This window comes from Lepidochelys kempii, chromosome 10 (assembly GCF_965140265.1).
Source record: "Lepidochelys kempii isolate rLepKem1 chromosome 10, rLepKem1.hap2, whole genome shotgun sequence".
In the NCBI taxonomy this organism is placed as follows: domain Eukaryota; kingdom Metazoa; phylum Chordata; order Testudines; family Cheloniidae; genus Lepidochelys; species Lepidochelys kempii.
In genome coordinates this window covers 20,056,706-20,077,685 of record NC_133265.1, presented here as the reverse complement: position 1 = coordinate 20,077,685, position 20,980 = coordinate 20,056,706, and the positions used below count along the sequence as shown (strand labels likewise).

The window sequence follows — 20,980 nt, the reverse complement described above, 5'->3', positions numbered from 1 at the left end:
TAATAATGTGAAATGCCCTGTGTAGATAGGATTTGCTCACATGGATTAAGGTTGGTACATGCCCAGCTCTTCAAGGTTAATGCACTCATATTTCAGGGCCCCAATCCTCCTGCCATATCCACATCAGTGGACCCCTACTATCTTTGTGAATTTATTTGGCGAATCCAAAGTAGTGGCATTTTGAGAAACACTCAGCTTTGGGCTAACTCTGCTCAGATTGAAATCAGTGGATTTCACCAGGGATGGACTTCAATGGGAGCAGAATTAGACCAGTTCTGAGCGCTTTCTATATGTTACAGAATGAAAGCACTTTTTCAGCAAACTAAGTCACTCTCAGTACTTTGATTCTATTTCTTGGCAATCTATCACATTTTGGCTGTATATTTCACTGTTTGGACATCAAAGAGGTACAAGTTTTATATAGTGAGAGAGCTTAGTCCTGTCCAGTACCCTTCCTGCATAGTGGATTATGGAGAACTCAGTTTTGTCCTTGAGTTGTTTAGGCTTCTGGAACTTGGCATGACTGCCTTGTTCTTGACATAGTTTCTCTACGAAGGATGTATCTGTAGCTTTGGGGAACCAGCACTCTTCATCCAGGAGAGCCAGGACGCCAGGCGGGTTGTTCTGCAACATGAGCAGTAGACACATCAGTCACATGCAATGAAAGAAAACCACCTTCAGTTTCCTCTAGGTTATTTATAATCATACTCTGAAACAATTGAGCCAAAAAGTCTAAGGTTACCCAAACTCCCTGTTGGACTGAGATATAAACATCCCTTATCCTACCTACAGAATGTTGTCCCCCAGAAAGACATGTAATCTTACTGGTCTTTCAATCAGCTCAATGCAAGGTTGCAGATCAAGGCCAAAGTCAATGAAATTCCATTCAATGCCCTCACGCTGATACTCCTCCTGCTCCAGTATGAACATTGTGTGGTTGAAGAGCTGCTGAAGTTTCTCGTTTGTGTAATTGATACACAATTGTTCAAAAGAATTGACCTGAAAATGGGATGAAAGAACTGAATGATTACATTTAAAAATAAATGTACAAGAGAAATTTGAATAGTAAGATAACATTTTGTATCATCTAGTACTTTCATTAGCAATAATCGTTACATTATAAGGGAGTAGATTTTACTACCCTTACCTTGGCTTTACATGAAAATTTACATTAAACTTTTAGACATTAGGTTAACCAGTTATAGTTAAGTTTGTTTTTTCAACTCAATGTAATTCTCAGTAGTTTTATGTAGGTGCCGCTTTATCACTGAAGTAGTACGAGTTTATAATCCACTTACTGCATTCCTTAAATTTCTGAGTACCCAGGTGGACTCTTTACAAACTTCACAGAACAATATTCAGTGTATTCCCACCCCACACAGGTCTAGAGCGCTGCTTAAGGTCCCAGTGCTCCACTGAGGATGGAGCAGGTTGATCCCTGCATCCATACAGAGCCCAGTGGTGCTGCACAGTTGCAGAGGGTCTGCCCACCTGGTTCACAGTGCAGGATCAGGGTTTAAGACTTTTAAAAAAAGACAGATAATGAGACTAACTAAAACGAAAGAGTGAAATACACGAGTGGGAAGTTAAAATGTTCAGATCATCTTGTGCCAAAATAGCACATACCTCAAAAATCTCAAATCCAGCGATATCAAGGATCCCCAAGAAAGAAGCTCCTTGTCTTTTTGTTTTATCCAGAGCTTTGTTCACACGACTAAGAATCCAACGGAACAGACGTTCATATGTTGCTTTGGCTAAAGCCTCTACCGCAAAGTCTGCCTATTAAAGCAGGGCAGGGAAGAAGAAATGAAATGAAAGAACAAATCAAAATCAAACTTTATCTTCCATATAGAACAGTACATGGGGTGCAAGGGATAGAGTTGCCATTTCTCCCCCACACCGATTTTTAAAGAAGAAGGTTAGTGGAGTTAAGGAGATCACAAATTGATACCTGCTCTTTCGTCTGAGCTTTCTGAACAACGTCTCGTCCAACTTTGATCCGTGGTGTTAGAATTGCCCTTGTGAAATCAGTCACATTAATACCACTCAGGTGACACACTTTCTGTGCAGCTACAATAAAGAGAATAAAACTCTATTTCACGCTGGATTTTCTCATGGTAGATCAATAAATGTTCATGCTAGCAGTATGAGTAGTGATGAACACATTATCCCTCCATTCCATGAAAATATCTTCCTCATGCATACGCAAAAGAGACTCCACAAGTGTCATTCACAACACCAGCAGCATATGTATTGTTCAGCCACCTAGGAACTCAAGATCACCAGATACAATGCATGTTAATTTTGTTAATTTAAAGTGTAGAATCTCTTTTTCAATAGTTGCAGCATCAGTGAAAATCAACAATGAAAATGAGAAGACTGGTACAAATTACATTTACTTAACAGTCTGTCTTGGGGTGTGTTTCCACACTGGCAGTGAAAGGATTAATAGGAGTCAGAGAGCAATTAGCACCCCTGGTTGCACCTGGAGGGTGGGTCAGGCCCAATTAAAGTCAAGACCCAGCAAGGGAGAAGCTGGGTGGTTAGTATAAAGAGAAGAAGCCTAGACTAGAAAGAAGGTCAGGAGGAACACTTGAAAGATAGGAGAGTGGTAGAAGCTGCTATGATGATCCCCGAAAAAGAGTAGGAATTGGACTTCTGGGGAGGAAGCTCTGGGAGGTGTTGCTCATTACAAGAGCTGGAAGGAACGTTGTAGAACCTAGAGAGGGCAAAAGGGGCCTACAGATGGACCAACGTAGAAAACAGTCTAGGGAGGCAGCAAGGGGTCTAAAGGAGCAGAACTTGTCTACTCACTACAGTAGTACTGAGCTGTAGAGGGAGGACCTAGGCACCCCTATCAGTGATTGGGGAAAGGTGGTGTGAACCTCCCTCTCACACACATCCTTGAGGCAAGGGCTATGGAGAGCCTTGAGACAAGGGGAGTGAAGATGACAGGGCTCAGAGTTGGGAGTCAGACACCTGATGTAAGGTCACTAGCCAATTGTTTTGTGGGATTCTGTTACCCTGGAAAGGGTTGGACTGAATGCGACCTGGCTGGTGGGCTGAGTGGTGAGAAGAGGCAGAGCCTTGAAGGTCTGAACCAGCTGTCAGCAGAGGGTACTGGATGAGGAGAGCCTGCTATGCTACATTATGCCACACTACGAGGCTGTGCACAAGCAGTGAGTCCACCTTTGACACAGTCATTTTATTATGCTATTCATGGTTTTCAATTTAAATTTTGAGGAGATAAAATTATACCAGTGTCATCTGGCATAGAAGCTTGATCAGTATTTCTCTCCTTCTTGAAGATAATATTACCCAGCTGTAGGACACATGAAACAACCTTCAGCATATCTGTAAAATAAATTAGAGTAAAATGTCAGGAATTCTATCAATAGAAATAATACATATATAATCAAATATGTTCCCTACAAGAGCTATTTTATAGTGTAGACCATATCTTTATAGAGTGTCTCTTGTGGGTTCACCTCCCCTTCCGTTCGTGATTATCAGGGCCATCTCCCTGCCTTGGTGACTGCAAAGCGCCAGGAGCAACTAAAGCAATTGCTTACCGGGGAAGTCATTGATGCCAGTGAAAGGTACAGGCATCATCTCCTCCTGCATGCCTTGATGGGAGATGAGACCTGCCACCTTTATTAAAATAGACACTTTTAAATCCAATCCTGAGAGGTCCTATGCTGAGTTTAGCACCCTCCATTCCTAATGAAATCAGTGGGAGTTGATGGAGTTCACAGCACCCCACAGGCTCAGTTTTGATAGAAGTGGTCAGTAATGAGATCTCCATTGTCCTGACCACCAGGTGTCACTTCAGGTATGAAGACTAACACTACCCCGGGGGGGAGAAGCATACATACAGTGTCATGACAATTAAAACCACAAATCTACTATTAAGATGGTTCTTCTATGTCTGCATTGTGTACATTTTCATGATAGTTTAGGTGGTTGTTCATTTCCCTCTGCCCTGAACCTGCAGGTAATACTAGTATTAACTGCTCAAGGCAGGCCCAATTACTTCAAATTTAAGTAATAATATTTTGCAACTTTTTTTTTTGGTCATCATTGTTGGAAAGTGCCTAAAAAGTAGCGTTAAATGGTCTTTAATAGTGAGCATTTGTGAAGTTCTGTCAGATAGGATGCTTAAAAGTCTGTGCTATGTTTTACCTTTCAAGACCCAATTTTTAAAATACTACTGGATGTTGACAACTGTATTGATGGTTTGGCATTCAAATGGGTTCGGAATGCATGTGATGTTCCCTCTCCAAGCAGCTCTCATGGGATTTGTCACTTCTGACATTGATGGGAAAAAACCTTTTTTTTTTTTGCTGTCTGTGTGACAAATTACAAATGTAGAAATTTCAGCTGATCCACATTTAAGATACATATGCACTACATCTCTGTGTTTGTTCTATGCATTATATTTTGTATATAATCTAATAGTTTATTTTTTCATTCTAATGTACATAGTAACTCTTCTCCTCTTATAACTTATTCCATTTTCAGTCATGGAACTCCTGCCAGTTTAATCACATTCTGGGTGGGACTTTCAAGATGTTCAGTTTGACCATTATTTCTGTGGGGACAGAATTAGGCCAATGCTAAGTGTTTCTGAAAACCTCCACCCTAAAACAACATAGCACTTACATAGCAATTTCTATTTTTGTCAGTCTTTTCAAACATTAAATCAATTAGGCCTCCTTGCATAGCAAATCCAACATTCACCCCAGACATCCTGCTGCATCATCCTTCCCCTTTCTTTTTGTATGAAAAGTTTAGAGAGCTGAGGTGAGGCTGATAATGACTGTTTGCCAGGGTTCTAGTGGTCTCTCTGATCCCAAACCCCATAGATCACCAGCCAGACTGACACACACAGGAGCTGTCTCCTAGTTTTTTAGGGGTTTTCCTCAAGCATTGGCAGTATGAGCAATTTAATCACCATGCTGTTAGCTGCTGACCAGCGCTTGTTATATCATCTCCTACAATGGGTTTCAGAGATTTTATGGGGAATTAATGCTGTTCCAGTACCACTAACTAATTCTGCTTTGCATGCTATGTGGTCCACAATGGAGAGGAGAGCATGCCATGTAGTACAGCTGTCCTCCAACATCATCCCTTATCCATCTGATTATATCTCCCTTGATCATACAGCATTGAGTTCCCATGTTATTCTTGCAGATGGAAAAGAGGCAACTGTATGTCTGGGAAGATTTTCTCTATGGGGAAAACCCTGGATCCATTTCCATGGAATTTGTCTGGTTTTATTCACCTCCTCAGCATGCAGTAGAAGGGAACATAGTGCCATTAGTTCTTGGAGCACAAGTGCACTTTGGAGGGAGAGAGGTATTACCCCATTCAAAAGATGGTGAATCTGAGATAGAGGCTGAATGACTTGCAGAGGGAGTCAAAGGTAGGTTTAGAACTCTGGGATTTCTGGTTCCTAGTCCAGTGACAAGACCATGCATCTCCAGAGAGGCCTGGACTTGAGCCTTGAATAATATTAACTTCCTAATATGAAACTAGATGTTCATTTACATGCAGCTCACATAGTGGCACATCTTGAGAAGACTCCATTGCTGTAAAAGTGTGCACAGGGATTACAGCAATATTTCTTAGAGCTATAAGCTGATGCTTGTAAAAGTACTTGCTTTACTTGACCTAAAGCTTGCTATCAGTTCTTACCATGCTGCTCCTCTTCATTAAAACCCATAATTGTCATGGCTTCCAAGGTCTCCTGGAACATCTCATCATCTTGCTGACCAGGAATAGGCACATTGCCATTAGATAAAAAGGTATAGTTGTTGAAACTTTCCAGCAATAAATCCTCTATAAAAGGTGAAGAAAAAAATCTACTAAGAGAAAAGATAAACACCCCCCCCCCCCCGCATATGAGAAATCTGAATCCCATTGATTGTTCAGAGTATAAAGTCATTTTAAGTTCTCAAATCTTTGGACCGTTAAGTCCATTCCCTTGATGCAAATCAGACCCCCCTCAAAAAAATCAATCAGTGGTTTGACAACTGGGGACTTCCCTGGTGTATGGAATTTTGGGTGGTGTAGAGTTACCAGGACCTAATTTTTCAAAACTTACGAGTGAGTTTGGGTGTCTCCACTCACTGGTAGCTTTTAAAAATGTATTCTCACAGCTGCCAGTGAAGTTGGAATGGCTATAGGAAAGAGGGCATTTGTCCTGGCAATTCCTGATTGCTGGAATGATGCTAAAAAACAGGCGTGTACTATATCCCTGAGCAGTGCTGTGAGCTTCCTGACCATCTGGGATCTGATCCATTGTTTCCATAAAGCTTTTTCAAATTTAATGTTCTAAAAAATCCCACATTTCTACTTGTTTTAGAAGTAGGCCTTTTTAGACCTGGGGACTTGCACCTGATCTATTAGTGGACCCTTCCCTATTTGCGCTGGGGTGACCTATGAACTACAAACCACCAGTAACAGATGCACATAAGTTGGGACATTTCTACAACTCTTAAGTAGAATTGTTTAGAATAGCCAAGTAACTCATTACTTATAGCAAGGATTGAATGAAATTACAGTTTCAGACATTAAGGTCAATTACGGAACTCAGCCCTTCACAACTGCTGCTCAGATAGTCACCTGTCTTAAGCTGAACTTACTTTTCATTTGTTCCCCAGAGCCAGCGATCATATAGTAAAAGATATGAAAGGTCCGCTCATCTCTAGCCTGGCGAATAGCACGAGACTTTTCAAGCAAATCTGGGCGTTATGTAGGTTAAAAAAAAATCTTACTGGCATATTTCACTCCGTGCATCCTAACACTGCCAATTGCCTTTGTACAATCAGTGGCACATGTTGGATGTTAGCATGTCTAACATCCAACGGTCTGATTCTGCAATCACTTGCTACCATATACGGTGCTTATTGATTATGTCAATTGAAATACTCAGAAGAAGTGATATGAATGTTCAGTTGAGTACTTAGTACCATGAGTAGTCCCATTTTATATCTGATCAATGGCACTAAACATGGTAGCATCCGTTTCATGTAGGCCTAGCTGTTTACAGAACCAGGCCTAATCTGAATAGTTTACATGATATCTGTCATGTCATGATGTGATGTCCTTCTTCCTCATGAATAACCAGTCCGGGAATCAGATCCTAGCATAAATCTTTCAACATCAACCAGTGTCTTCGCACCTTTCCAGAAGTACTGCTTTCAAGGTTGGTGTAGGAGATATAAAAGTAAAAAATAATTAACTATTTTAATGAATATCTAATCTGCTAAAATTAGAGTAGGCAACACGTACATATGGCACAGCATCTGCCAATGATGAATTGTGAAGAATAGTGCCGTAATGGTTCTTTTAAGTCCTTGGTTCTACACCAGGGTCTCCTGAAGGAACAGGATCAGACCTTTAGTTCAGGCTGGGGCAAACTTTAAAGCTTTCGGCTTATGAACATCTTCACTGCAATGAAAGTCCCTTATCCTAAGCCCCCAAGTCAGCTGACACAGGTCAGCCACAGGTTTTTAACCGCAGTGTAGACATACCCTCAGTCTGCCATTTGAAATGGAGCAGGGGGGGAAAGGATGTGAAGACCAGGTACGGGACTCTGCAGAATCTGCACCAGAAAACCTGTTTGCAAATGTCCAGCATTTGGACATAGGTGGTGCACTCCAGTGCCAGAAATATTGGCACGGAACAAATATTTTATGAGCTCCAAGGATAAGTCATGTCTGGCAAGGCTGGGTTAGCAGTACAGATACAGAAAAGGTGATTCCAGAGGAATGGAAATCCTCCCATCAGTTTGGCAGGAGAAGTTTAACAAGGGGTGGGGAATTGTAGATTTCAACGCATTCCTGCTGGAGAGCACCTCTTGTCGGTTTAATCCTGATTCCTGCATCTTTCCTATTGTAACTTTGCTGAAGAAAAAGTAAATGTCTTATGTATTGGTATTGAGATAGCACCTAGGCACCCCAGTCATGGATTAGGACCTTGTTGTAGTAGACACTGTACAAAAGACAGTCTCCAACAGCATATTATCACTAGTGTTTTCTTTGAGTCCATCTATTCTAGTACTTCATAGATTTATAGATATTAAGGTCAGAAGGGACCATTATGATCATCTAGTCTGACCTCCTGCACAATGCAGGCCACAGAATCTCGCCCACCCAGTCCTGCGATAAACCTCACCTATGTCTGAGCTATTGAAGTCCTCAAATCATGGTTTAAAGACTTCAAGGTCCAGAGAATCCTCCAGCAAGTGACCTGTGCCCCATGCTACAGAGGAAGGCAAAAAAAACCCCAGGGCCTCTTCCAATCTGCCCTGAAGGAAAATTCCTTCCCGACCCCAAATATGGCAATCAGCTGAACCCTAAGCATGTGGGCAAGATTCACCACCAGATGCCCAGGAAAGAATTCTCTGTCGTAACTCAGATCCCACCCCATCTAACATCCTCATCACAGGCCATTGGGCCTACTTACCATGAATATTTAAAGATCAATTAATTGCCAAAATCATGTTATCCCATCATACCATCTCCTCCATAAATTTATCGAGTTTAATCTAATCTTATATGGGCTTCAATGCCTTAGTACCGAAGCATCTCATACACAATGAATTTATCTGCACAGCCCCATAGAGAGGCGAGGAAGTATTAGCCCTCTTTTACAGATGGGGAAAACTAAGCCACAGGAGTTAAGTGACCTGCCCTAGTCACACAGATACAGAGCTGAAACTGAACCCCTATCTCCCAAGTTGGGTCTTAACCACAAGACATTACCATAACACATGGTTTATTTGACTGACTCTGATAGTAAAGGTTTCAGAGTAACAGCCGTGTTAGTCTGTATTCGCAAAAAGAAAAGGAGTACTTGTGGCACCTTAGAGACTAACCAATTTATTTTATAAAAATTTTATAAATTGGTTAGTCTCTAAGGTGCCACAAGTACTCCTTTTCTTTTTGCGAATACAGACTAACACGGCTGTTACTCTGAAACCTGTCATTATGCAAGGCACTGCATTTAACCGTATGGAGTGGAAATCTATCAACTGAATAAATTGGTTAGTCTCTAAGGTGCCACAAGTACTCCTTTTCTTTTTTCTGATAGTAAAGTATACTCTGATTGGGTGGGATGTTCTGTCAGTATTTTCTGAGATGCTGCGTGGGGAATAGTGTGCTCTGTCCAGATAGCTGAGAAAACAAACTGATTAGTCTGAACAGAAAATGTAAACGTGAGAGTGAGACAAACTGCAAAATTGGTATCAGCATAAATGGAGCTAATTCCCTCCCTGCCCTTTGTTTATATCAGTCTTAGTGATATTTGCCTTTCTTAGGCATGCAAGGAAGTCTGTTTATGTTACTTTTGCTCCCCCTAGTTAGTTTCCCATGGAGCTCACTGAAAAGGATACAAGTTTCTATGTTTGCTCCAACGATGTAGCCGGTGACATCAAAATTAATGCGGATGAACTTACCCTGTCAACGAGAAGAGGACATAGCTTGGGCTCTTTCTGTGTTTTATAGCATATTTTAAGAGGCATGTTACAACATTGTCTGCTCTGTAACAACAGGCCCAATTGCTGCCTCCTGTAGCAAAACCTCCTGGAAAGAGCCTGAAGGGAAGCAAGCCTCTGAGGTTCTCCTTGCAGAGATTTGCCTCTGTTTCATCTGGGTAGTATGAAAAGGAAGGACCCAGGTCTGGCAGGCTGGGGGCCAGTTCACAAACCCCAGGGATCCTGCAAGTGGCCATGGAATTTATAGTTCCACCTTGATTTCTGAAAGGTCAGTGGAGAGATGGTGTGAATCTCTTCTTTCTCCTCAACACCGATCCCTGGAGCCATAGAAAGATATCTTCGGGTTGGGGGGCAGGCAGGGAAATACCATGGCAGTAGCTAATTCTTCAACAAAAGAGGACCCTCCACATGCTGAGCAGGGTACAGATATAACCACTACTATCTTGGCTGTCACTGGGAACTGAACCTGGTACCTCACAAGCTAGGTCAGGAGCATGAGCCATGCTAAAGGGCTAACAGAGGATTATACCCAAACAAGCTGAATATTAGTGACCATTAAAATTCTTACTACTTTTATTTACTTTAAAGTTATAGCTAAGTTAATGGTAAAATGCTCTGGGCTTGAGTCTAGTTATTTTATAAGCCTTCCACTGTTGTAGCATTTCTACCTCCTACTAAAATTAGTGATTTTTGGTTGCAAATGTTTGTTTTTAACATGTAAATTAATATTCTGAGATCTTGCATCCCCAACTCCTTAATTAAAAATCAGAACAAATTTGTTTTCTTCTAATATCTATTATCCATGAAAGAATACACAAGATCATAGCGCTATCTTTACACAGAAGCATCATCTATTTTAAGACTCTTTTAAGAAATAAATGGGACAATCCAAGCCAGTGAAGATCAGAGATCCTGGCTCCATTCGAGACTAAATTATTCAATGAAAACTGGCCAAATGGGAAGGTTACTGAAAGGAAGTGGGCAGTTTTTGAGAATAAAATAAAGTCTATTTTAAGGCTTGTGCACATTTGAGAAGAGTAGTCTGATTTTCCTGGGATTTTCACCCTCATTTTTTACAGTGTAGTATTGTCACAGGTATTTATTGTGAAAGCCACTTTAGTATCTTATCTTAGTAGTGTATTGCAATAAAAAAAAAACCTTGAATAGTGTACCCTGCTTATGAGTGATGTTATGTATCTCCCTCTGTGCCCAAACCACTTATAGTCTCTAGTCGCAGTCTTGGCTCTCTAACTCAAGTTTGTGCTTTTAGTTCTGCAAGTGCTGAGTTCAATCCCTAGTGTGATGGCTGCCATCTTGACCATCACACACGCACACAAGGAGGAAAGGTTGGGTTAATGCTGCTCCCACAGAAGTTACTACTTCATCAAGAGCAGACTTAGATAATGTTTGTTTAAAAAAACCCCAATCCCAGCCTGTATCATGTCAAGTTGAAACTTCATGATTTTCCCTTCTCTTCCTTACAGTCATTAATTCACATGTTAACACTCCTGCTAAATAAGTCATGCCAGAAGAAAACTGACCTTGTTGGCAAAATGTTCTGAAAGTGAATATTAAGCCAAATAGCTCTGGCAGAGGCCAGGTGCGTGTACTGCTAAACGCTGAGTAGACTATGACACAGCCAACTTTTAGTGTGTTTTGTTCTTTTTCTAACATGCCAAAATAATGATTCAGGGAGAAATCCTAAATCACTTCTTTAAGGGGAGTAATTATGGAGAATCTCTTAAAAACAAAACAAAAAAAAAAAACACATCTCCCCCAATGTTTGAGGGTTTTTAGCCATCTGCACACTGTCATTATGGGGCACTCAGAGAGCATTTCTACTACTTACAAATCTGGAGGAGTTGTCGTTCTTCACAGTTTTGGCATTGCCAAAAGCTTCAAGAATCGGATTTGCCTGAAGAAGCTGCTTTTCCAGCTCACCCTAAAATTCAGGCAGATGCAAGTTAACCTTGAATTAATCAGTTATTTAAATGAAAACAGAAAATGCACATACCTGAGAAACTCAAATTGATTTAAGCCTAAGTGTATTTTTGCACTCCTTGTAAATTTATTTTTTCCTCTAGTAATCTTTGTGTTTATTATAATGGTGCACTGCAGTCTATTGCTGTTCTGTACACAAAATAAATAAGACCCTTTTCCAGCATTGTTGCTTGTTGAGGATCAAAGTCTGCTTATCTTTTTAGCCTCTTTACTGATTTGCCTTAATGAAAAGGGTCGTTCTGTGTCAAATATGGATATTTTTACTTTATTACCAGAAATACTTAGAACCTGCTGACTTTTTCCAAGTTAGTGTACTTAGATCTCATGATAGAAAATGATGTAATTAGAAAAAAACTTGCTGAGAATTTTAATGTAATGCTGCACAAAGGTATAAAGCAGATTACACCAAGTCTATTAATCACATTACATGCAGGGCTATTTAGGTTGAATATGGAAATGAATTACTTTATTTCAAAACATGACCATGAATTCCCATGCAAATTTACACACACTCTTATATTGCTCATTTTGATTAGTAATTGTGAATTAAGCAAATCATGCAATGAAAGCAAATATGCACTTAATCCTATTTCTAGCACAATGATGCTAACAATTAGTAATTCTGCCTGAGGCGAGTTGCATCTGAATTCCTCCTCCTCATCTATACTAATCATTCATTGTCACATTCTGAATCCGTATTAACCTTTATTTCCAGGTGTCCTATTCTTTTATTTTTCTCCTGCTATGTGCCGCTCTTTATACAATGCTCTGTATACCACTTCAAACATAGCTTTTAAAGCAGAAATTTCTTGTAAAAGCTTAATATTTTTTTAACAATGTAAATTCCAAAAGTTGCCTTCGTTAACTGTTAACTGAGTACTGAGTCCAGAGGGAATAACTTAGAAAACTACCACTTGCCATGAAACAGAAAAATGTACACTCTGTATACATCTGTTTATAAGGCCATCCCCGATGCAAGGCTAGCTCCCTCTCGATCAAAACATCAGTTTTGTGCGATTAGAAGGTTGGCTAACCCTAACACCCTAGCCCCACCCCTTCGGAGTCCCCTCCCCGGCTCACTGCATTCCGCCTCCCTCGGTGGCTCACTCTCCCCCACCCTCACTCACTTACCCCCTGCCCCAGTTCAGTGAAGGTGGTGTGGAAGGGGGTGAGATCTCTAACTGGGGATATGAGCTCCAGGGTGGGGCCAGAAATAAGAGGTTCAGGGTGCAGGAGGGGGCTCTGAGCTGGGGCAGGGATTTGGAATGAAGGAGTGGGTGAGGGTTTTGGCTGGGGGTGCAGGCTCTGGGGTTGGGCTAGGGATGAGGGATTTGGGGTGCAGGAAGGTGCTCCAAGCTGGGGGGGGGTGGAGCCAAGGGATTCAGAGTAAGGGAGGGGGTTGTGCATTGAGGCAGGGATTGGAGTGCAGGAGGGGTTATGGGCTCTGGGCTGGGGGTGTGAACTCTGGAGTGGGGGTGGGGCCAGGGATGAGGGGTTCATGGTGTGGAAGGGGGCTTGGGGCAGGGGTTTGTGTGCAGGGTGAGGGCTCTGGCTGGGGGTGCAGGCTCTGGGATGGGCCTGGGGATGAGGGGTTTGGGGAGGCTCAGGGCTGGGGCTGGGGCAGGGGGTCAGGGCGCAGGCTTTTCTTGGGCAGCTCCCGGTCAGTGGCGCAGCAGAGCTAAGGCAGGCTCCCTGCCTGTCCTAGCTCCACACTGAGCCCCAGAAGCAACCACAGGCACTGCCCCCCCAGCTCCCATTGGCCACAGTTCTCCGCCAATGGGAATGTGGAGCTGGTGCTCAGGGCATGGAAGGTGCGTGGAGTCCCATGGCCCTCCCTGCCTAGGAGCCGGACCAGCTGGTTGCTTCTAGGGCACAGCATGGTGCCAGGACAGGTAGGGACTAGCCTGCCTTAGCCCTGCAGTACCGCTGACTGGACTTTTAACGGCCCAGTTGGCGGTGCTGACTGGAGCCCCCGGGGTCCCATTTCAACCAGGCATTCCAGTCAAAAACCAGACACCTGGCAACCCTATCCAAACACTATCACTGTCATTCATAGATGCCCTGTACTATGTGTGACAGGGAAGAGGCCTGACTATAGAAAAGGCAACAGCTCATTAACATCTTGCTAAACTCCTCTGTTTGGACATGGTTGGTGTATAGGTGTAGGAGTCCTGGTTATTCAGCTCAGGGTCTCAACCAGGCTGAACTATGAAAATATCTAGCTAGTAGTTTGGAAGAAGAGGAATAGAAATTAGCTAATTTAAGAGCCCTAGAGAAAAAATAACTGCCTGGAAATAAAACCCTGAGAGGTTCCTTGTGCAAAGCTGCTACCATGCTACACTGGGTTGAGCAATTCTTTCCAATTATACTCTGCCATTATAACAACCCCAGTTGTGCCAAGAGCAGGGTTTGATCCTAGGACCTTCTAGAACAGTGGTTCTCAACCAGGGGTATAGGTATAGGTCCAGTGCCCCCTGGGGGGGGTCACAAGCAGGTTTCAGGGGGTCAACCAAGCAGAGCTGGTATTAGACTTGTTGGGACCTGGGGCAGAAAGCCAAAGCCCCACCACACAGGGCTGAAACCGGGGCCTGGAGCCCCACCATCCAGGGCTGATGCTACAGCCTAAGCAACTTAGCTTTGTGGGCCCCCTGTGGCAGGGGGCCCCAGGCAATTGCCCTGCTTGCTACCCACTAATGTGTGCCCTGGCTTTTCTATGCATAAAAACAGCTGTTGTGGCACTGGTGGGCCATGGAGTTTTTATAGCCTGTTGGGGTGGGATGGGGGCTCAGAAAGAAAATGGTTGAGAACCCATGTTCTAGAGCACTGTAAGCACAGACCTCCACTGCTTGAGTTAAAGAAGCAACCTCATTAATGGAGAGCTATAACAGAGCTTTGGATCAGCCACTAGAGTGGTACAATGACCTATACTTTACAGTGTCAAGCCCCACTTGGATAGTACAAATCATTGGTTATCTAATCATAGTTCCAAATTTGCAGCTAGTGTAAGCAGGTATATCTCCACTAACCTCCGTTGTCTACCCTAGCAGTTAATTTAGTCCATCATACATGAGATTTCAAAGCAGCTTGTCAAATGAAATATTAAATACAATCAACAGAGGTTAAATTAACATGATCCTCAATCTTAACCTAAATCTGAGTGGAAATTCATAAGCAACACTGCATCTCAAGAACCACACTAATAAAAGAGCAGAAGACATACTGAAACCCTTTTGTACTATTACTAATTGTAGGAGCAAGTTGGGAAACATGCAAAGTTTTGCAGACAGGCATAATTTTCCATGGTTGTAGGAAAATGCAGAATTATAAACAATATCAAATGGAAAGCATGCAGAGTTACAAATCAATCACACACTGTGATGGATTGGGAATTATTTCACAACAGTCCTAAAAAGTTCAACCTGAAGCACAGAAAGTCTCTGGGTACTTTCATTCAGAAACCATATGGTTAAATTTCAGGCTGATTGGCTCTTTCAGGATCGTGGGAAAATTCATTCAAACTATGAAAATCTGGATACACACACACGCGCGCACACAGAGAAAACGGTGCCACTTGAAAGACAACCCTCTGTGTCAGACTTCAACTTTTCCTGGAGTTTGACACAGTTAGGGTTAATACATGTGAACATTGGTGCTATTGTTGCTTTTTTGTCATGTGATACAAGAACTACATGTTCCAACAAAAATCTTAATTTTTTGGGTGCAACAATAGCATGCAGATCTACACTCAGTGCCTTTAACACACATCGAACAGTCTAAGTTACTCACGTAAGCAAAAGATGGACCTTGCTGTAGTTGAATAATGTGGTATAAAACAAACATCAGTATTTCCATCACACATACATTTGTGGCTCTTTTGTTTTATTTTTCTACATAAAAATAACCAACAAACAGTTTCTCTATACAAATTAAACTGGGGGAAACAAATGGGAACAATCTGTTATAGACATACCAAGAGTCTAACTATAGTGCGCACACGGTTCATTTGAGAAGGAGTTGATTTATAAAAGACCTGATCCAAACTCCATTTGAGTCCAGCAGGAGTTTGTCCATGGACTTCAATGGACTTTGGATCAGGCATAAAATTAGTCCCTCAATACAAACCAAAGAATATTTTTTTCAGGATAAATTCCTAAGCCTCCTCTGGGGCATTTAATGCAGCCAGAGATTTTTAGGGTGAATATAAGTGAGTCAGCAGCCCCAGACATGGAAGTCTTCTATTTGCCCATAGAACAGAGAGCAGTTTGGGTTTTCCTCACCATTCTGCCTCGTCCTTACTTGACAGGATTCATTTTCAGGGGTGAGAGTCTCAGGACCAGATCAGTCTCAGGGCCAGTTCAGTGCTTAGCCCTTGAGTCTTCCCAAAAAAGTATGAGTCAGCACCAGCTGTAGTGGCAAAGTGGCTAGCTGGCCCTTAGGAATGGCCTTGAAACCATTTGTTTGTTTCCCATAGGCCACTGAACACTTACACATTTAGGGCCTGATTTTTCAGAAGTGTTCCACCTCAGGAATACCAGGCCTTTATTCTCAGTTTCTTTTCAGTGAACATAATGCCGGTGAAAGGTGCCAGACTGAAACCCTGGATGCTGGAGTTCTCGATATGTCTGCATAATAGGTATAGGAACAGCAAGGGCAGCACAAGCTTCCCCACGCTTGTTGTGTGCTGTGGATACTTATCTATCAAGGACTGGTAAGACTGTCTCATTCACATAGTCTAAACAGCCATCTAATGGTTCAACTTCCAGTCACTACCAACCTGAACTAAATTTTAACTGATGACCTGAAAAAGAAAAGTGCTTCATATTCTATTATCAAACCCCTGTCTGAGCCAGCCAGACCTGCATGTTGGGCCTAATGCTGCATTCCTGGTACGTGGAAATCTTACTGAAGCAGGCCCATTATGTCTGTGATGGACTGACTATCCCCCACTCATCCTGTAAGGGGTTTAAGACAGGCCAGATGGGCCAATTAAAACAATAAGCAGCTGATTAAGTAAGTAGGATCAGCTGGACAGGAATAGGTGGGGCTTATAAAGCCCAGGAGCTGCTGGGGGGAAAGGTGGACACTGTGAGAAGAGAGGGAGGAATAAGTAGAGCTAGTACTCTTCCTAAGAAGAGGGAGGAGTCTGTTAGGAACTGGTAAGCCTAGGAAGAAAAGGGGCATCTTCAGTAGGAAGAAGCCTAGGGTTATGGCAGTGAGGCTATGAAGAGAGAAGGCACAGACTGCTGAGCTGAGGGAACCTAGGCTAGAACCTGGAAAAGACAATAGGACTGGATTCCCTGACTAGCCACTGGGTGGGGGGCACAGAGGCAGTGAGTGGAAAGACTGCCTAGGACTATTGAGGTGCTAAACCTCCCTGAAGGGGGGAACATGGGCATTAAGACAGCTGGAGGGCTGAGCCATGAAGAGATCACTAGGGTTCCTGAGGCTGAGAGAAGCTGCAGGCAGACAGCAGAGACTGAGTGATGGTGTGCAAACCACAGATGGGAGGGATCTCAGCCTCCAGTATATCAGGAGGAGGTACCAGTCTGGCGGTGAGTGGTGCACCCTGTGACAGTGTCATAAATTTGAATTGCTACAGCTTTTATAAAATTGATGTTGGGTAAACTTTTCAAAAACCTAAAAATTGGATCAACTTCATTTCATCACACAGGTTTATGAAACATTCCTCCTCTTGTGTGAGGTAGGTAGGTTGGTTGACCTAACCCCTAGTGTAGATGCAGCTAAACCAACATGAATTCCTCCACTGAGCTAGCCTCTGCCTCTTTGGGTGGCGTAGATCCTCTACAGTGAGAGAAGAATCCTTCTGTTGCTGTTATGCTACAGAGATGTAGCTGGAATGCTGCGGCTGTGCTGCTGTAATGCTTGTAGGGTAGACATAGCCCTTATCACTTTGAAGATCACTGGGACATAGGCTCCCAGGTGCCTTGCTGCTTTTGATCTTGCTCAAATACTTTTCCCTAGTAGAGCTGAACAATACTATTTAATGGCATTTCTACTTCTTTTTTTAGTTGCCAAGAGGCAAAGGTAGGGAAAATAGGGAACATAACTCCTTGTGAAGCTCATGCAGTCCATTCTAGGCTGTAAATAGATGATATCCCCATGGAAAGCTATGAATACTCTCTTCCAGCTCAGTACATTCTGACTTTGTGCCTAAAGGGATGCCAAACAAAGTTGTTGGTTTTTTTCCATAAACATGAAACTGTGATTGTGTACTCTTAATATGTCAACTATTTGGCAAGACATGGAAGTAGCAAACATTTTGATCACTTAATTGACTTGCTGTTAACATAGCTGGCTAAGTACAGTCCTGATAAACTACAAGTTAAACAAAAAAGGAAAGCAGCAAGCTATTGAATATGGAAGAGGTCACTTACAGTGATACTGGTGTCCTTCTTGCCCTTATGCGAGGAAGCAACAAAAGCCAGGTATTGAATGACCTTCTTGGTATTTTCTGTTTTACCTGCACCAGATTCACCTCTGGGGGGAGGGGATTTAAAAGAGAAAAACACAGGTGACTCTTGGGTTCCCTCCATGATGTGATTAGGTATGTAGGGTAAATAGTAAGAGTGTGAATACTATACTAATCAAGTTCAGCATTCTACCCCAACCTGCCATCTCTTGCACACCCCACATTCTACCTGAATTCAGGATGCCATGAATGCAGTATGAGGGCCATAGCTTTGTTCTTTTTGTATCTTGACTGGCTATTGGTCCATTTAAGGTGATTCTAAGATGTCATGCATGTTTGAAAGACTGTTCTTCTCACTCTGGGAATATTTGAGCATTTATAAAGGGAAGGGGATAAGTCTGCAAATATTCTGAAGTGGGAAGGTGGGGGACTCAACAGCAGTGGCAAGAATCATTTGCACTCCATAGTTTATTTTAATCCTAGAGCTAATTGCTCAGATTTTTTAAAAATCTCAGATAATATGGGAATGATCTGACTCCCCGCAAAGACAGTGGTGAAACTCCCATTGAGCTTGGATCATACAGAGGCCAGGATCTAGCCTAATAAGATTGCTGTGTGCAACTCTCACAGAGGGCTCCTTGATGCAGGGAAACCCCAACTGATGCAGTTCTAGATAGTATAGCAACTGTGAATTGGTACAGTGGGGCTCTATTTCCACACTGACACTCTCAATGGATTTCCAGATCAAGTTTGTTTACGAATAAAATAATGTCCTTCTCCCCCGCCTCCCCCAACAACAGCAAAATCAGCCAAAAATTCAGGATGTGGAAGCCAAGCTGGGTTCTTTTGGACTCCCCAGCTTTGCCGCTAAATTTTTAATACATCTCTATAGCTCTGTTTTCAACACAGCTAAACAGATAAAAGTGAGGGGCACATCTGGCCCTGCAACTGAAACTTAGCTCACTTTACTGAGCATGTGTGAGCCAGAAAAGAATCCAGCTCATTCTGCCCAGAGCTCTGCTGGGCTAACTGTCAAAAGCATCAGACATTTATCTTTTGCACTTGACTCTGAAATCAGACCGTTGGGAGCAGATCTGAATGAGAGGGTACCATTTTTACATAGTCACTTTTCAGAATTGAGCTACACTGTGAGCCCAACTATTCCTTCCCTACACCTAATGTTACTCTACCTTGCCTCTTCTAGATTTCTTTGGCCCTGGTCTCATTTTAATAAAAGGTAGTCTACACAGCAATCCTGGAGTGTAATGGCAGCTTGTGTAGACCTATCTGAGCTAGCTTTAATCTAGCTAGCTTGGGTACTGCCAGTGAAGATGTGGTGGCATGGCTTCAGTGTGGGCAAGCCTGCCTAGAATCCTGAGTAACTACTTGACGTCAGCACAGGCCAGCCACCCCATGCTGCCACGGTCCGTTCTCCAGGACCTGTGACAGTACTTCACGAGCTAGGCTAAAACTAGTCTGGATGTATTTACATGAGCTGAGTCATAACCAGCGATATAACCTAAGGTGTCCCTTTGCGCTCCCCTGGCCATTTGAAAGGGCCTTAAAGTGGGTATGAATATAATTTAAACTCCCTTTAACGCCCCTTCACGCTACCAAACCAGCATCAAGGGATCTTAGGGGCCTGATTCTTATTTAGACGTTGTTTTTTGCATTAAGTGGGTTTACAAAAGCATATACAAACTCCCATTGACATTTAATCAGGTCCTTTGAAGTTGGACCTATTTCACTGCATCAATTATGGTTCTTTTCCTAATTAGGAAATATAACTTTTTCTGTACAATTCCCTCCTATGGTAGGTACTCCATGATAAGTGTTCTTGTTTGCAGAAGTTTAACAAGATTAACAGGCTCCTTTTCACAGGACTAGGTTAGTTTGCACAATTTAGAAGACAGATCCCTCCTTGCATGGGCTTCAGAGTTGAAACATTTCCATGTTTTATTGATAAAAAATTAAGTGTCCTGGGAATGATTCCAAGCTAAGCACACCAATTTGAAATCTTCTGCATACAGACTTTTCAAACAAATCTACCTTACAACTTTGTCTTTTGGAAAAATAAAAAACTTTCTTCTAACAAGCCCTGAGCTTTGAACTATTTCATTTAGGAAAGGTTATTTGCAGTTCATCACTACGTGAACTGCATTTCCTCTCTCCCAGGGCAACAGTGCCCATCACTGGGCTTTCTCTTAAATCCCTGGGAGTATTACCATATATGGCATCATTTTACTTGTAATTATACTATGATACAGCAGCTCTCAAGTTACTTAACATTTTGCTCTGTGCTGTCTCCTTAACCCTTCTTTCTTCCAAGCTGGCTGAACACCATCCTGTTTTCTGCACATCAATTGTGAGGCTTATTTACTTTATTTTGAAGTGGACAATGAAAAGTTTAAATATGCTCCTAAATGTCAAATGCTTTTGCATGCAATAAAAAGATAAGATCAAAGCAGCAGGAAATGGAGTAAAGAGCTATTATAGATCAAGTCTGGTTATAAGAGATGCATCCTCCTATCAAGAGACTGTATCTAACATGCTGCACCTGATCTTTGCTAAAAGACCATGGAGATCAACAGGTCTGATGCGCTGCTATCCATTAAGCAAAATAGGTAGCATCTGTAATCTGAAGGGAACATCATAGTTTCAAGGTTTACAGTTGATCCCACTGATTAAACATCACAATGTGTAAAAACTGATATCAAACTATGGAGGGCTAAAATGGCTTGGCCCAGATTCACCCGTTCCCACCACCCTCACCTCCCCAACCATCTAGGTATTTGTAGGGTGCCTTCTATGTTTTGCTTGTTCAATGTACTGAAATCTTGGTGGCCAGCATCTTGGATGGTGTCCTTTCTGGAACTACTGCCCTGTAGCACAATTTAGCCAAGCACTGGTCCTGCTGACCTGTCATGACATAGTACCCCAAAGAATCACCTTCCAAAACAACTGGTCCTGGGATGCCAAAAATATACTCTATTGCTGTGCCATGCCCTACGGTAGGTAAAGTAGTTGAAAGAAACTCTCTGGTACCA

The 20,980-nt window shown here is 42.4% G+C and overlaps 1 protein-coding gene across 3 annotated transcripts in view; it reads right to left on the bottom strand.

Moving 5' to 3' along the window:
• MYH11 (myosin heavy chain 11) overlaps positions 1-20,980 on the bottom strand; it is a 100,774-nt gene that overhangs the window by 28,150 nt on the left and 51,644 nt on the right. For 2 of the 3 annotated variants that reach the window (XM_073362342.1, XM_073362340.1), the window contains exons 5-15: positions 17,899-18,001; positions 15,290-15,310; positions 11,352-11,444; positions 9,401-9,464; positions 6,648-6,746; positions 5,698-5,841; positions 3,259-3,354; positions 1,952-2,070; positions 1,627-1,779; positions 826-999; positions 451-624 (exon numbers count right to left, since the gene is read on the bottom strand). In XM_073362342.1, the coding sequence (XP_073218443.1) occupies positions 451-624; positions 826-999; positions 1,627-1,779; positions 1,952-2,070; positions 3,259-3,354; positions 5,698-5,841; positions 6,648-6,746; positions 9,401-9,464; positions 11,352-11,444; positions 15,290-15,310; positions 17,899-18,001 (1,240 nt within the window). The remainder of the gene's footprint in view (positions 1-450; positions 625-825; positions 1,000-1,626; positions 1,780-1,951; positions 2,071-3,258; positions 3,355-5,697; positions 5,842-6,647; positions 6,747-9,400; positions 9,465-11,351; positions 11,445-15,289; positions 15,311-17,898; positions 18,002-20,980) is intronic. The other variant, XM_073362341.1, reaches the window with a different exon arrangement.